This window comes from Lygodium microphyllum, chromosome 14 (genome assembly GCF_053477565.2).
Source record: "Lygodium microphyllum isolate KBCC chromosome 14, Lygodium_microphyllum_v1.1.10, whole genome shotgun sequence".
In the NCBI taxonomy this organism is placed as follows: domain Eukaryota; kingdom Viridiplantae; phylum Streptophyta; class Polypodiopsida; order Schizaeales; family Lygodiaceae; genus Lygodium; species Lygodium microphyllum.
In genome coordinates, this window is record NC_141148.1 from 16,300,193 (window position 1) to 16,317,622 (window position 17,430).

General features: G+C 42.0%; 1 protein-coding gene across 3 annotated transcripts in view; it reads left to right on the top strand.

The window, feature by feature from the left end:
• Window positions 1–17,430, top strand: part of LOC148025356 (adenylate kinase family protein) — a 174,725-nt gene that overhangs the window by 139,332 nt on the left and 17,963 nt on the right. For all 3 annotated transcript variants that reach the window (XM_087692416.1, XM_087692415.1, XM_087692417.1), the window contains one exon: window positions 3,441–3,578. In XM_087692416.1, coding sequence (XP_087548542.1) covers window positions 3,441–3,578 — 138 coding nt within the window. The remainder of the gene's footprint in view (window positions 1–3,440; window positions 3,579–17,430) is intronic.

The following is a 17,430-nucleotide window of genomic DNA, read 5'->3' on the forward strand; positions in this document are numbered from 1 at the left end:
TAGCATGTTTAGACTATGGACTGCTTATATATTATGTATGTTGTACTCTCTCTTATTCTTGGTAGACTGTTATAGTGAAGAAGAAGAAGAAGAGGAAGAAGAAGCAAGACTATGGTTTTCAGCTACCTATCTTGTGTACATTCTCGGTGTTGTGTGTCTTGTGAGAGCTCAAGCTCCCTCACTCTCCCCCCATCTTTTCAAAGAGCTTGTGCCTTTTGAATGTATCAAATGCCTCTTGTGCATGCTTTAAATGCTCTTTCTTGGACTTGCTATGTACGAGAATGTCATCGAAGAAAGCAAGGACTCTTTTGAACAAGAAGAGCTGCAAAATCTTATTCATGAGTGCTTGTAATGTGGCGGGTGCATTTGAAAGCTTGAATTGCATTACAAAGGGATGATATAACCCTTTTTCAATGCTAAATCTGGATTTGATGATATCCTAATTGGACTAGATAGCTGGAGAAGCTTAAGCTTCTTCATGAGGAAATAACTAGTAAAATTACATGTGGCTGAGTCATCCACCATGACCAACCATACTTTACAACTCAAGTAGCCCAAATGAGGGCTACCACATGTAGGTTGAGCTTTTTGCCTTGTCCATGTGCCAAACTTGTAAAAATTCATTATTTTCATACCCGAAGATTCTAGAGTTTGCACCGCATGGATTTGTTTATCCTTTGATGTGTTCTCGTAATCTTTATTGTCATCCTTCAAAGTGATTTGGTGACAAATGGCTAAAGCTTTGTTTTTCTATTCTTGTGCTCTTGTGGTCGGTCCTCTTGGCTTTATTTTACCCATGTATTTTGTTTCTTTGCAAATGTTGGTGGTTTTTTATCCTTATTGAAAGACAATTTTCTTTTAAACATTCCAATCGATGTAGATGTGCCTAATTCCTTCCAACTTAGTGGTGCTCATAAGCGTACCCAATTGTGTATTATCTTCGTATAGTAATGTGTATTTTATAACATCTTCTAAGGTCTTGGGTGTACTACAATTGGCTTCCCTTTTACAACCCATGTCTAGCCTCTTAACCAAACCCCTAGTCTTGTGGAAGTCGTGAATTTCCTCGAGCTTAGGGATTATTTCGTGATACTCCAAGATGAATTTCAAGAAAGGTCTATATACCTCCTGCCCCCCTTCCATGATATTATCCAAATCCTACCAATTTCTTTAAGGAGCCTTGGAAGATCTCCTGACTGGCCGTTCATTCAAGCTTTAAATAGACCTCCCCTTGTTACATATTTCTTGATATGGAAGTCCATTACAGGGCTGTTTTTTGTATTTTACTTTTTTCCTTGGGATACTTCTGTTCCAAAAAGTATAATAGAATTTTTACTTTTCTTTTTTTCAAAGAAAAATGTATTTTATGGAGATCAAAGTCCATTACATCTGCACTTGGAGGACCATGGTAGCCTAGCATTCAGTGGATCTCCAAGAGATCGAGGACAAAGAACTTGGCAGGGGATTTGAGGTCAGATTCATTGTTGCCATCATCAGACCTTCAAGATCTATTTCATCTAGCCTCTTCTCTTCAGCAATTATTTGTGATTAGAATCTGACCATATCCTCAAACAAAGGACTTTCACATAGGTTTCCTCTGTAGTGGGATGAGTGGTTTCTTTTTGGGATTTACCTCTAACAGAATCAGAGACAGAGTTGGTCTGGTCTTTGGGGTGCGAGAGCTATGATAAAGACAGTGATAGAGGGAGTACCTCCCGACGAGTGAAGGGTAGGTGTGGGCACCTCCTGGTCTCTTTTCGGGAGGTGACATCCTATTATACTTCTGTTCCAAGATGTATAATAGAATTTTTCTTTTTCTTTTTTTTAAAGGAAAAATGTATTTTTATGGAGATCAAAGTCTGTTACATCTGACTTGGAGAACCATGGTACCCTAGCATTCAGTGGATCTCCAAGAGATCAGGGACAAAGAAATTGGCAGGGGATTTGAGGTCAGATTCCTTGTTGGGATCGTCAGACCTTCGAGATCTATTTCATGTAGCCTCTTCTCTTCAGAAATTATTTGTGATTAGAATCTGGCCATACCCTCAAACAAAGGACTTGCACATAGGTTTCCTCTGTAGTGGGATGAGTGGTTTCATTTTAGGATTTACCTCTAAGAGAATCAGAGACAGAGTTGGTCGGGGGTCTTTGGGGTGCCAGAGCTATGATAAAGACAATGATAGAGGGAGTACCTCCCGAGTGAAGGGTAGGTGTGGACACCTCCTGGTCTCTTTTCAGGAGGTGACATCCTATTGGGTGTGATAGCAACTGGCAGAGAGCATGCACCTTTACATAGAGGCCAGCTGACTCACGAGAGAGGACTTGAACAAGGCAAAGCTCACAGGCTGCTCTTAGCTGAGGATCATAGTCTGGCTCATTCTGAGAGAACATGGTACATTGGCCTGGACCCAGCTACTTGCATGATGGATGGAAGGAGACACTGACGTATTAGAGAAGGTCCCCCTATAGAGATTATATTGGATCTAGGAGAGTGGATGTGGTTCATCTGGTTGATGCCTGCACAATGACGAGCTGATATATCTTCACATAATTAACCCATGTTACATTGCATCCATGCAAAGCTACATGGTGTAAAGCAGCAGCCATTTGGAAGGAAGTCGACATCAGGAGACAGCAGTTTCCATATGCAGCGGATACTCTAAAATCTAACTTAGTCTATGCATGCAAAGGTCTAGCCATACACATTAGCCATCACAAGGTTCTGTATCTCAATGCTTGCAAGGTGTTGCCACAAACAATAAACTTAAAAGTATATAAGAGATTACTGAGGTTTCCTAGTATGGAGCTCTCACCATATCGCTTGGGTTGCAATTTGAGGTGCACAAGAATATTAGGACTTTCCATGCAGCATAGTTGCTAGACACACTTTGACTCTCGTCTCAACTCAGATTTGCAGCAGGCGAATTGGTTGATACAGGAGAAAGTCAAAGGTAGAAGTTTGTCAATAGCATTGTACCTGGGGCATGTTTGGAAAGTGGGAGGTAAGAATGCAATGTGTCTGGCATACTAAAGGGCACCCCAAGCAGAAGCAATCTCAGCCATAGGACCAGGCATATCCATGTTGACAAAGGTACATGGAAGCTCGAAAAGGATACAAAAATAATAATTGTAAAAGGGAAAGGGGAAGCATTCACACCCTGAAGTTCTTTAATGCAGAGAATTCACATTAAATCCATTTTCTTTTGCATTTGTGACAAGATTTGTTTGTGTATGTCAATGAAACACATCACTATTGTGTTTGTTAGCACAGAATGTTAGTAAATTGTCAATTTCAGTATGGAGCTCTGCAAAGGCATTAACTATGATTCAATAAGTTCAACTATTAACAACAACTATGTGGTGGTAATATTCAGAAACCAAACTACATCTGTGTAATGTCATGAATTGTTGATGTGATCTGTTCCATTTTGAAATGGCAGGATGGCATATCCTTCACAGTACGAGATTTATAAGCGAGTGGACCTGCAACAGGGAAAGGAAGAATATGTGCTCCTGGGAACATTCAATGATGAACCTGTTGGATCACAGATTACTGATGTCTTTGATGGCAGGAATCCGTCTGTTTCTTTTCCTTCTATCACATTTTTTCTTGCAGTTCCTTTAGCAAAATTTGCCTTTTTGCCTTTAAAAAATGATGATCTAAAACAGTCCATAGGTTTTATTATTCAGCATTTAAAATATTTCTACCGTGACTTGTCATGCATCAAGCTTAATACCCTGCACTTAGTGAGCTATATTTACTCCTATGAATCACAAAAACTAACCTAGTGGTTGACAACATCAAAAAAACTTAGACACCTGCCAGGCAAAGCAATCTATTAATGTGCTGATACACTACATGGATCACAACTTGGGAATTACAGGCACATTCACTTTTATCTATGAAATGCCTTGTTCTTTCATTGGCAAAGCCAATTACATTCCAACAGTCAACCCTTTCCACCAAGTATGGGCTAGGTCATGTAAATGTAAGGCTGCAAATTTGATCTATTCTTTATGTTTATAATACTAAACTATACAATATCAGGAGCTGATGAATGAACTTAAGAAGAGTTCAAGATTACAAAAATATCATACTCACTAAATTCAATCTTATGTTTACATTGTGGTTTGTGACTTGGTCTCCTTATGGTGCATTCATCAATGCCTTCATATAGAAAACTTTTCTTTTCAAGAAAAGAAATTTCTGTTACTAACACCAAGGTAAAATACAAAGTACAAGAAACTCTGTAAAGAGTAACTCGGTACATCACAAATACAAAGGTTCCATAGAGTGTGAAAGATCTCTATCCAGATCCTCGATAGAGTCTCCACTATGGATACATCCTGAAGGTCAATAACGACTGCATCTTGTAGTCCAGATATACTAGGCTATGATGCTAGCTATCAACTCCCATCTGTTGCAGTGTGCCTGGGTCTACTGTGCCTATAAGTAATCTGGAGTGGGAATCTTGCTCAAATGCCATCCAATGATGAGAAAAGAAGAGCTCCCCTAAACATCCTCATAGCAAGAGGAGGATTGGTTTCATTGAATCTTTTTTTCTTGCTTTGAGACAAAATGGGACCTTTGACTTGATCCACTTCACCTTTGCAAGCATATCAGCTTATTTGGTTTGTCAACTCTTTCTAGCTTGAGAAGTTTCTCATGGGTATAGCCTAGAGAAGTTTTTTTTTGAAGTACAAAATATGCTCTTCTGTGAAAGTCCCCAAAAAAGAAAATGCTCTAGCAACAATGGAATCCATGGGAATAGCTGAAATAATAGTTGTAAGCACTATAATGTTGCAGCCAAAGCTCTCTACCACTGTAAGAGCCCCTTTTAATATAGTATTCTTCACACATATTTGCTTGTCTCCATGATAGAATAATCCAAAGAAATTGAAAGAATGAACGCTTGTGGCTTAAGGCCTGATAGGTAGAAATGTTGTGGCCATAGACACATCAAATAGTTGGATCCACATTCAGGGAAATAGTCAAAGCAAGGGTCTGAAATTGAATTTGCAGGTCTAATGCTCTTGAATACACGAATGGGAAAGGGAGAAAATTGAGACATTGGATGATGATGAGTTGGAAGATAATTAGATTCAGTTGTGACTAAGAGTGGGGCTATCTTCAATTGCCGTACACAAGGTTGAAATAATGAAACTCGATATAGCTCATTTCATAAGAAAAGAGATTACAGTCTAAAGAGGGAATGTGGAGTGAATGAGGCAGGCATCCAGCCAAATGTCATGAAGCAGAACAATTGGAGGGACATCTAGAAGCTGAAATGACAAATGCCATGTCCTCTTGGGCTGAAAGCCATCATGAATTGAAAACAAACTATCATGGACACAAGCATACTATTTTCACTACATCATTAATAAAGTTTTCACTGCTCAACTCAAGAAAATTTAATTAAAAGAGCTAAAAATGAGTTACACCATATCCAAGTTGGTTGAAAGTTTTGGGAGGAATTATTAGCCCAAAAGGTGAAACCAAGAATTGATGGTGTAGGATGGCTATGAGACAAGTTCCCCTAGGATCCAACCTGCATGTGAGACATGATGCAAGCCAAACTCACAATAAAAGGGACTGGACATAGAGCCAAACAAGCTCACTCCCAAGCCTTGGAGCTGGCAGCACTCTGGGTTAGGACCACATCCCAAGGGTTCGTGTTCCATACCACCTGTCCATACCATCATGATGTACGAATACATCAGCCAACAGGCCAAGAGTCCAACAGTGGTGATCACACAATGAACGTGCACAATAGGGCCTCGAGTTCTATAAATAGAACTCAGCTTCCCTAACCCCAAAGTGTCCTTAGTGCATTCACACTAAGTCACTTCATAACCATCGTGACCAATGCTACTAGCGCCCATCCGGATGTCTAGAAACATAACACTTCCCCCCTTATGAATGATTGTTGTTCTCAACAATATCCTTAGGGATGAAGTAAGGAAAAACAACTCTTCAATGAATATACCAACTCCCAAGTAGTGTTGTCTTCGGGCGGTTTTTTCACTTCACCAAATACTCTAGATAAATGGTCCAATGGGATCATTTAGTCCCAAGGTCAAGAACCAATTCGGGTTTAAGTGGAACATAATGAGCAGTATTTTCAAGCCATGGAACTTTCTCAATAGGACAATCTGCTCACCTTGTCCTAGTCATTCTTTCAAACAACTCACATGGAACACAAGGTAAACTCGGATTTTTGAAGGCAGGTCAAACTCATAGGATACACTACTTGTCTTCTTTGGTAATCTTGAAAGGACCACAATAGTGATGCTTGGAGAGACCCAGCTTTCCACAGGAGGGAGAGGTCGCATGACTTCTCTTGGGGATACACGCGGCTGGGCGGAGTTTTGCTGGAGCGGCTGGACAGGTTCTATGTGGGAGAGTGGGGATGCTCTCGCGGAGGCCACATAGGGCAGTTGGCCGGCACCACTTTGTCTGATCGCTGCCCGGTTCTCCTGACACTTGATGCCCCAACTTCAGCCCTGGACTCGCAATCTATGAGATCCTTGACTGGATCTACAAGAGGGAGGAGGTGAGGAGGCAGATTGAGCAGCTCTGGACTAGGGAGTGGGACAAGAGGGACCAGATTGCGGAGGAGATTGCAGAGGTCCTAGCCGAGTCGAGCAAGATTTGTCAGGAGGCAGGGAGGAGGAGAGAGCACTCTGGCGAGACCTAGCAGCCATGCAAAGACTACTCCAAGAGGTACCAGGAGATCCCACTCCCCACGCACAGGAGGTGCGCGCATGGGCAGCCCCTCGCCGTCCTCGAGAATGGGCTCTCAAAGTTTTCATATAATTTATAGCACTTGCCAGTAGTCCTTGAATTGAAGTCCTTTGAAACTTTAAGGTAAACTCACATGCACTCTTGGAGCTCTCTAAGAGTAAGATGTTAGCATAAAATGTGGCTTAATCCTGGGCCATTTTAATGCTTTCCATAGCACATCCACTCTTGGAGCTCCCTAAGAGTAAGATGTTAGTTAGCATAAAATTTGGCTTAATCTTGGGCCATTTTAATGCTTTCCATAGCAATCATCAACATCTCGTATGTATTTTGCAAAAAGTCAACTACATACCACATTTTCACCTCCCTAAGCTTTGTAGCAAGCAGTGGTTTTAGTTCATAACCATACATAAGCATGAACAAGCTATAACCAGTAATAGTCGAATGCTTAGCATTGTTATAAGCCAACTCAATATGAAGAAGATAATGCTTTCAATCAAATTGCCTACAATAGATATATGTACGAAGCATATCCTCCATGGTTTGATTTATCCTTTCAATCCATCCATTGGTTTTAGGATATTCCGTGTGGACACTCATGTACATAAGACTCAACTATAGTCTTAATATATGGCCGATAAAGTAGTGTGTGACCAATATTGAATTCTAATGTATGTCAAGGTGTCCAAAGCTCAGCACATCGAGACACTTAAATAAAATTTTATTGTGGATATCCTAATCATCAAACACGCACACTTTGCCTTGTTTAAAAAGTAGTCCATTATGAATGGAATACTTTTCTACCATCTTTCTCTCAGTGGCCAATCTTGAGGCATCTTGACTGCCAAAGCTTCATGGGCTACTAGGTTCCTCTTGAACTAGTTACTAGATCTCACCAAAGTGAGGATTGTTTTGGCAATGCCCTTTGAGAGAAAGATAGAAATCAATTGAACTTTCGGGGATGGATGAGGCATTGACTTAAAAAATTAGACTAAGAGCATTGGCAACCATATTAGTTGCGCCCTTCCTATGGGGAATTTTGAAGTCAAACAAGCTCAGTGAAAAATGACATCGACATGGTCAAGACTCGTAAGTCTTAAATATGTGATCTGATGGTATTGTGGGATCGAAAGATCTAAGTTTGGTTCCACTTGATTGTAACAATCCACTTGATCAAACACGATAAATTCGGTCACCAGATACCATATGGAACTCTAGTCTCTGCACTAATTAAGAAGAAATAAAATTATAAGTAGAATCATTATGAAATAAAACTATAACCTCTTGGCCATTTATATGCAGAGTAACCTTTAAAAGGTCATGTGGTTTATCAACAGAACTACTATTGCTACTATTAGCATTAACAAAACAATCTTCAAATAAAATTTTGGAATAAAGAGTATTTATTGAAGTCTTGGAAGTAGACTTCGCCTTTTTATTTTGGGGGCACTCGCTATCACTCTGAAAGTGTGTCGTTTGATGGCAAGCGAAGCAACAACTCCGAAGACGACTGATGAGTTGCAGGTAAGTTAGCTAACTTCTTTGACTTAAAGATTGAGGTAGCTTGATAGGAATCCTAGTCGACTAGTTACCTCTACTTGCAACCAAAGTGTTATCAAATTTTTTTGCATATCTATAAATATCCTCAAGCGGATAAAGGGGATTGTAAAGCACCTCATTTTAGTTGTCTAGTGGCAACCCAAAAAGGTATCACATGTAGAGCAGCACTTGAGGATCGTCCAAGGTCTTGATTTTATGCAACAAATCTTTAAACTCCTATAAGTACATATCCAAGCTCTTCTTTCCCATATCAAGCTCAAATAATTTTCAAAAATTTTCAATCCAATTATCGATCACAAAACATTTCCAAACAATGGATTGAAAAATAGCCGATGTCACTAGCTTGGGACGTAGGCCCATCCACCAAGCATACATCTTTCCCTATAATATGAGGGAAAGTGGGCTGTTTATAGGGATAGACGAGTCATCATCACTGACAAAAGGACTTCATGATGGTATGAGGCCTATGAGACACTTCGGATGTCAATATGGAATTGTAATGGAGCCCTACTCTTGGATGCTGGTTACTTTGAAGATAGCTTCCGAAACATAGATATAGCAATGTACATAGAAACACACCGATGTAAAGGTAGTCGACTAGCAGACGTACGGGGATACAGGTGGGAAAGTGCATTTCGTTAGCAATTAGAATACCATGAAGCACTAGGGGTTCAAGAGGTATGGCTATACTATACCAGGAAGACCTCAAAGGGATAGAGCAAGTAATGAAAAGAGATGATGATGCACGATATTTATGGATTAGGATACATGCAAGAAGACCACGGGATATATTCATCGCAATATGCTACTTTCCTCCTGCAAATTCTATCTATGCCACACAAGATGGATCTCCCTCCCTTTGATGTACTTTATGAGGATATCATGAGATATGCTAGCATTGGGGACATATTATTAGTAGGAGATTTCAATGCATGCTCTGGAGATAGATAGAGTGACTTTAATATGCATGATAATTCCATGTTCAAAGATATCAACATAGATGAAATAGGCCTACGCAGGAGAGCACAGGATAAAAAAGTGAGTACCTATGGGACACACCTATTGACTTTGGGAAGTGCACATAGACTAGCCATCTTTGATGGTTTGCCACAATGGCCAAGATCTGACAATTTGACATGCTGGAATATCACAAAGGAGGGGCAAGTACTGTGGACTACTTGATGGGCTCACCAGCATTGATACCAGACATCCAAAACTTTAAGATATCTAAGAGACCAATTGGCATAGCAGCAGGTCATGCTATTTTGACATTCATGCTCTCTTGTGTACATATGAAACATGAAACACCATGCCTCCCTAGACATCCCAAATACTACTTTACAAAAGACACCTCACACATCTACAGTGGTTCTTTGTAGACCAGTTTACACACATTGGACTTAAGTAGATTGTTAGAAAAATGTACAAGGGATTTAGCAGAGGCCATACATGGATCAGCCATGTATGCATTCCCACACACCTTGCCCCGATGTAGACCCACACGATCTACTGCTCCACAAAATAGCTGGTATGATGATGAGTGGAGTCACCCAAGCTCGCTTACAGAGAGAAGTGGAGCTAGGCACTCAGACACATCGCCAAGCAAAGACGTTCTTCAAACTCTGTGTGTGGAAGAAGAAATGAGACTACTTAGCGAAAGTAGAAGCAGAGATATATTAGTTACTTTTGGGGTGGGATAGCAAGAGTGCATGAAAGATGTTTCATGAAAGACAGCCCCCATAAAGATTACATCACCAGATGCTTGGCTTCTTGACTATGGGAGACGGTTGTATGACTTGCCAGGACAGCCACCTATGTAGTCCCCCACAAGCTTGTAGGCCAACGCAGTGGTCTTTCTTCACATGGAAAATGGTTAGGGATGCAATTAATAGATTACAAAATGGGAGGGCACAGGATGAGGATGGACTAGTAGCAGAACATTTCTCACATGCTTGTGACATATTAGCACCCATATTAGCACGTGTTCAATAGAGCAGTATGTGAAGGTTTCCCTATGAGTTGGTCAGACAATACTTGAAAGGGAAGTAGAACCCAAGAGGAAGAAGCTTGGCGGTGAGAGCTATGGCGGATGGAGAGCAAGAGCAAGAGGGAGAGAGAAACTCAAAGCGGGAACTCCAACAACCACAATGTGTGGCCGGGCCTTCCTTTATTCAAACTGTCACTAAAAGAATAAATAATAAGTGATTGTGACGAGTATCTGCCACCTACAGTGTGCAGTGGCGGATACTGTCAGTGTAGTAAAGTGTAGTAATACACGAGCAGCTAGGCGGAGGCGCCTTTGCCCTAAAAAACCTCCCACTTAAAGGCGAATCTACCTCAGTGAGAGAGAAAAGAAAAGAAAAGATAGTACAACATGTACACATGTACAACCTTCATGAGCGAGTCTGCAGGATTCTACTCAGTCAAAATCTTGACAAGGACAACAAACCTGTCCTCAATGACCTCGCAAATGAAGTGATATCTCACCTCAATATGTTTCGTCTTCGCATGGAAGACCGGATTCTTGGCCAATTGAATAGCACTCATAGAATCCAAATGTAGTGTAGGCATAGTATCTGTCATACCAAGGTCTACAATCAAACGGCCTAACCAGATAGCCTCCTTGCAAGCCTCTATGGCTGCAATATACTTGGCCTCTGTAGTAGAAAGAGCTGTACACTTCTGCGCCCTGGACATCCAAGAGATAGTCTCTCGAGCATATGTGAACACATAGCCAGAAGTGGACTTCCCACTATTTGCATGTCATACATAATCAGAGTCGGTGTATCCCACGACTCCTGTATCTTGGCTACCATAGCAAATACACATATTTGTTGTGCCCTTCAAGTACCTCATGATACCCTTGACAATCCCAAATGCAAAAGCAATATCTGGACGGGTGGCTATCATGACATACATAAGACTGCCCATGACTGATGCATAGGGAATCTTGGCCATCTTGGCCCTCTGCTAATCTGTCTGCGGAAAATCGGCTTGTGAAACCTTCACATGAGAAGGTAATGGACAACCAATAGGCTTAACATCCTTCATACGGAAGCACTCAAGGACTTTATGAATGCACTCCCTCTGTGACAAATAGAGTAGTCCCTAAGATTTGTCACGCATAGTGTGCATACCAAATATATAAGAGGCTTGTCCCAGATCTTTTATCTCAAAACTCTTGTTGAGCTGAGCCTTAAGAGCATCTAACTCCTCATGAGCTGTCCCTGCTAAAAGCATGTTATCCACATAGAGTACCAAAATCAGTAAAGAACCGTCACGAGCTTTCTTCGTGTACAAGTACGGATCCATAGCACTGCAGTTGTAGCCCTGTGACTCCATGAATGCATCAAACTTATGGTACCACTTCCTAGGTGCTTGCTTCAAGCCATATAGACTCTTCTTTAGCTTGCACACTAGGTGTTCCCTGCCAGGGTCTGCAAAGCCCTTAGGCTACTCCGTGTAAATCTCATCATGCAAGTCCTCGTATAAAAAAGCCGTCTTGACATCCATCTGGTACAAGTCCAGGTCAAGCTGTGCAACCAAAGCCAAGACTAAGCGTAAGGTGGTCATCTTGACCACAGGAGAAAAGACGTCATTAAAGTCAACACCATGCTCCTACTTAAAGCCCTTTGCAACCAATCGAGCCTTGTATGCCGGCTTGGGGTGTCCAGGGATACTTTTCAGCCGGTACACCCACTTGCATGGCAAAGCCTTCTTACCCCAAGGCAAGGAAACCAAATCCCAAGTTTGATTCGTATGCAATGAGTCAAGCTCAGACTGCATAGCCCTCTCCCAAGAGTGACAATCACCCTTGTGCATAGCCTCATTATAAGTGAGAGTCTCTTTTGTATCTATAATCAGTATATAATCCATAGAGGGCGCAAAACGGTTAGGAGGTCGTCTATCTCTAGTAGAACGCCTCAACCCAGGCTTTGCTATATGACCAACATCCTGTCTAACATTAACATGTCTAACATCTGGACCATGAGCATCAAGTGATCTTGCACGTTGTCTAGCTGGCTGTGGAGCGGGCTGTACGGGAGCAAGTGGCTCCTTCTGAAAGATAACTCTGCGTACCTCAACCATTTTCTCAGGCTATATATGCATTTTGTCCTCATGAAAGATGACATCATGGCTGCGAATCACTTTCTGTGCCTATGGATCCCATAGACGGTAACCCATCTCTCGTGCATCTCGATAGCCAATGAAAATGCATTTAACACTTTTAGGATCCAACTTATTGCGTTTGTTCTTGGGCACATGGCAAAATGCCTCACATCCAAAGATATGCAAATGATCATAAGAGGGGGGCTTGCCTGCCCATACCTCCTCTGCAACCTGAAAGTCAATGCCACTGCTAGGTGACCTGTTAATGAGATGCATTGCAATAGTAATTGCCTCAACCCAAAAGTGTTGCGGTAAGCCAGCCTAGCTAAGCATGCTACGGACCCTTTCCTGAATGGTCATATTCATGCATTCAGCCATATCATTCTAGGGAGGGGTGCAAGGGACGGTCAACTGATGCTTAATACCCCACTCATCACAAAATTGCTCAAAAGCACGTGATACATATTCACCCCCATTATTTAACCTTAGGCATTTCAGCCTATTCCCAAACTGGTTCTCTGCTATTGCAAGCCAACGCTGAAATGTGTCTAAGACATCGGATTTTCTCTTTATGGTATAAGCCCAAACCTTACGTGAGTAATCATCTATGAAAGTAACAAAATACTTTGCCCCACCTAGTGACTGAGAGGGTATGGGCCCACATGCATCTGAGTGCACAAGAGCCAAGGGCTCACCCATGCGTTTCTTACCAAACTTTTTATGCATATTCCTACTTTACGTGCCATACAAACAATAATCACAAGAATCAAAATGCGAAGAATCAAAAGGTGGAAGATATACTGCAAAGCACGGAGCATTTTCATTTCTTTAAGGGATATGGCCCAAATGAGCATGCCAAAGGGATACATGGGGGATAGAACCCACAGACAAAACATGACTCAAGGTAGCTCCATATACAAGGGATAGAGGTTGTCAGACTTGGCACCTCTTGCAAGCACAAGCCTACCACGAGTAATCTTCCATGCAGAGTCTCCAAAAGGCACAAAATACCGTGTATCATCAAGCTGTCCAGTTGACATAAGGCTGCAAGTCAACGCGAGTACATGGCGTACATCATGCAAAACAAAAGAACTGCCAGAAGGCAACTGCAGCCTAACATCTCCAATGCCCATAACGTCAAGAGACGTGTCATCACCAAGACGCACAGAACCAAAGATGGTACCATAGGTATGAAATCAATCTCGACAGGGTGTCACATGAAATGACGCACCCGAATCCAAAAGCCAGCATTGTACATACATAGAATGTGTCTCAGAAGCTTGTAAGGCATCGCATGAAGAAGCTGCAAGTATATAATCCTCATCTCAATCAGTGGCTTGCATGACATTAACCTCTTTTATCTTCACACTTGACTTTGCAGGTACAATACTACGCTTAGAAGACTTTTCCTGCACTTTCTCTTTTTCCCTTTCCTTGCGCTTATCATCGTGCATCTTACGGCACTGCGGCCTAATATGTCGTGCTTTCCCATAATAATGGCAAGTAAGATCAGACTTCCGTCCACGGAACTTACTGCGGCCAGGTGACTTTGACCTGGACTTCTGAGAGTCCTTGCTCTTATGATCATTATCATGCTTGCCATGTCTGCCACCTCTAATGGTCAATGCATGTAAAGAGCAGGAAGCATCATTATTTTTCCTGTTGATTTCCTTAGTCAATAAATCACTCTCAACATCTTTGATTTTCAGCCCATCAAGCTTGTTCGTGCATATGGCAGTACGGAAGACATCCCATGATTCAGGCAAGGTGCCAAGCAGAAACAATGGGTGCAAGTTGTCTTTGAACTCAATATCTCGTGACAACAGATTCTTCATGATAGCATAAAACTGGCTGAAATGAAATGATAGGGATGTCCCCTCCTTCATGCGAAGATCCATTAACTGCTTCAGCCAATACATCTGTGACACAGGACTCTGCTACACATAAAGCTTCTGAATCTTCTCCCATAAGTCCCATGCACTCTGATTCTCATTTTCAACAACATTATGATGGATCTCTTTTGAGAGTGACAAGATAATGGTAAACTTGCATAGCTCATCAACTTCCATCCAAACATCGGCATCCATATCCTCGGGTTTAGCACCCTTGAAACGCAATGTTTTAATCTGCAACTTCTGTACCAAAACCTGCCATATTTGGGACTTTCAATATCCATAGTTGGTACCATCCAACTTGTCAATGTTAAAGAGAGCTATGTCTTTTGGATGACCAGCCATACTGTCCCAAATCAAAGAAAAAATACAAAATTGCAAGTTGCTGCAACTAGCAGAAAGTGCACTAAAACCAGTGCTAAAACTAACTGAAAGAGTGGATATCACCAAGAGAACCACCTATCCACCAAATATGACCAAGATAACATCAAACAGTAAGCATTACTCTCATACAAGTGCTCGAAATTTACAGATTTCAACTTGTTGGAATAAAAAACAGTAGTATGTAAAACTATCCCAAAGTAAAGCAATCACTGATACATATGTCACTGCAACTGCTAGGTAGCAAGATACATCCAACAGTGAGTGTCAAGGGGCAAGAAGGTACCAAGAACTCTCAAACCAATAACCTGTCAGGTAAGATACATCTCATAGGTCTAGAAGTCATGCATGTAATGAGTCTCAGGGTAAGAGAAGAGACCAAGCACAAGCACAACTGATAGAGCAAGATGCTCAATGCATAACCATTCAAGATGCATACAAAACTGACAAACCTATGACAAAGATAGATGCCTGCCCCAATAGGCGTATCAAATCAGCCTACTACAGACTAACTGCAGACATAAATCTCTCAAGAGAGCAAATGCATGTAACTGAACCACAAGCTGAAGCTCAAGTGTAAGTAAAACTCTGTGTATATCCGAATATGCCAAGAGGCTCCCACTGGAAGTAAAGTCAGATGCAAATAGAGCAAGCAACGCTCAAATACATTGAGTACATAGGATCAGACATTCCAAATCCCAGTAGGGTACATCCGGAGCATAAATCCCAAGCTATCTCAGACCCGTAAAGCATAAGCCTGAAAGCATTCAAAGAGCATGTAATTGACAACCAAATGTAATACCGAGTAAGTCTAAATTGCTCAAATACATCCAAAGATGAAGCTCCAAGTGGCTGTCAGGCATGGGCAAACCAAGTGGCAGCCATATCTTACCAAAGCATAAATGCAAGAGGCCTAAATGTCAAGTAGTGACAATAGGCATAAACTGGTCCAAAGCATGCTAACTCAATCCAAATGCCAATGAATGATGACCAAGACGAAGCCTAATCCATGCTCAAAAGCATTCCGGAACCAAAAAAAAAAGCATTTGACAATCTCCAAATACATCAGTATGATCATTCAAATTGTCGGTAAGCACCCAGTATCCAAGAACCAATGCATACACCAAGTAAATGAGCTTCAGCCCATTGTATTACAGCAGCATATTCACTGTCGAATGAAGCTCAATCGGTGCCCAAATCTGCTCCAAATCAGTCCCAAAGCATAGACATAGTATCCCATAACATCCGGGTATCCTCGAGCATCAATAGGCATCAAACGGGCAACATCAAACATCAAATGTCAAGTGTTGCCCTGTTTTTGACAATCCTGGGACTGTGTATACAGCATTGGCTGAAGGTGGAAGCACTCGTATCGATCGCCAAGAGCCAAGAACCAATGCCAGGGAGTCCGAAGATGATCGGGAAGCTTGCAAACAATGCTAGGAAGCTGGGGAAGGAGCTGGAAATGCCAGAAGTGGATCAGCCCAGCCCCCTAAAAATGCATCGCATTTTGCGTTGGCTGCTTTTGGGGGCTGGGGAGTCTTCAATAGTGCTACTGAGCACTTGGCAATGATTAGGGGACTCCAATCCAGCCTTGCAAGGTGCCAAATGCAGGTTGGGAAGATCGGGGAGGAGGCAGGAGATCAAAACATACCTCAAATGAAGGTGCCATGGCTACCATTGAAGCTCGAGTTGAAGCTATTCAAATCTGGGCTGAAGAGAATGCCGGGCAAGCTCCAATGCCTTTGCTCTGATACCAGTTGAAAGGGAAGTAGAACCCAGGAGAAAGAAGCTCAGCGGTGAGAGCTATGGCGGATGGAGAGCAGGAGAGAGAGAGAGAGAGAGAGAGAGAGAGAGAGAGAGAGAGAGAGAGAGAGAGAGAGAGAGAGAGAGAGAGAGAAACTCAAAGTGGGAACTCCAACAACCACAATGTGTGGTTGGGCCTTCCTTTATTCAAACTGTCACTAAAAGAATAAGAAATAAGTGACTGTGACGGGCGCCCGCCACCTGCAGTGTACAGTGGCGGGTATTGTCAGTGTAGTAAAGTGTAGTAATACACAGGCGGCTAGGCGGAGACGCCTTTACCCCCAACAATACTATAATCCCGTTATTTAAAAGTGGTGATCCCCTAATTCCTAGCAACCACAGGACTATCATGATCGGTCATACTTTGGCCAAGATATATGGATCTATATTGGAGCATGAACTTAGTGAGTGGGCTGAAATGCAAGGCAAGAGAGCACAAGGACAGGCAGGTTTCAAACGAGGATATACCACGTTGGACCATATTCTCACACTTAGAGTAATTATTGAGGAGGGTCGAGCCCGAGACAAGAGGATCTATTGTTGCTTTGTAGACTTTCGCAAAGCTTTTGATGCAGTGCCTTGTACACACATCATGCAGAGATTGCAAGACATTGGAGTACCAAAGAGTATACGATGGGGTGTCTATACATTATATGAGGCAGTGACAGGTCATGTACAAGCACCTAGGTGGTTATCAGATAGGATTGACAGTACCATAGAAGTGAAACAAGGATGTCCACTTTCACCCACATTGTTTGGTCTATACATAGATTAAGTGTTTGATTACATAGGCCGAAGAGGAGGAGCTGGAGCCATCCTGGCAGGGGTGCTAATACCGATATTACTGTATGCAAATGATATTGTTCTCATTTCAGATTCATCGGAGGGATTGTAGTGCCATCTAGACGCTTTGCACATCTTCTGTAGAGATAAAGACCT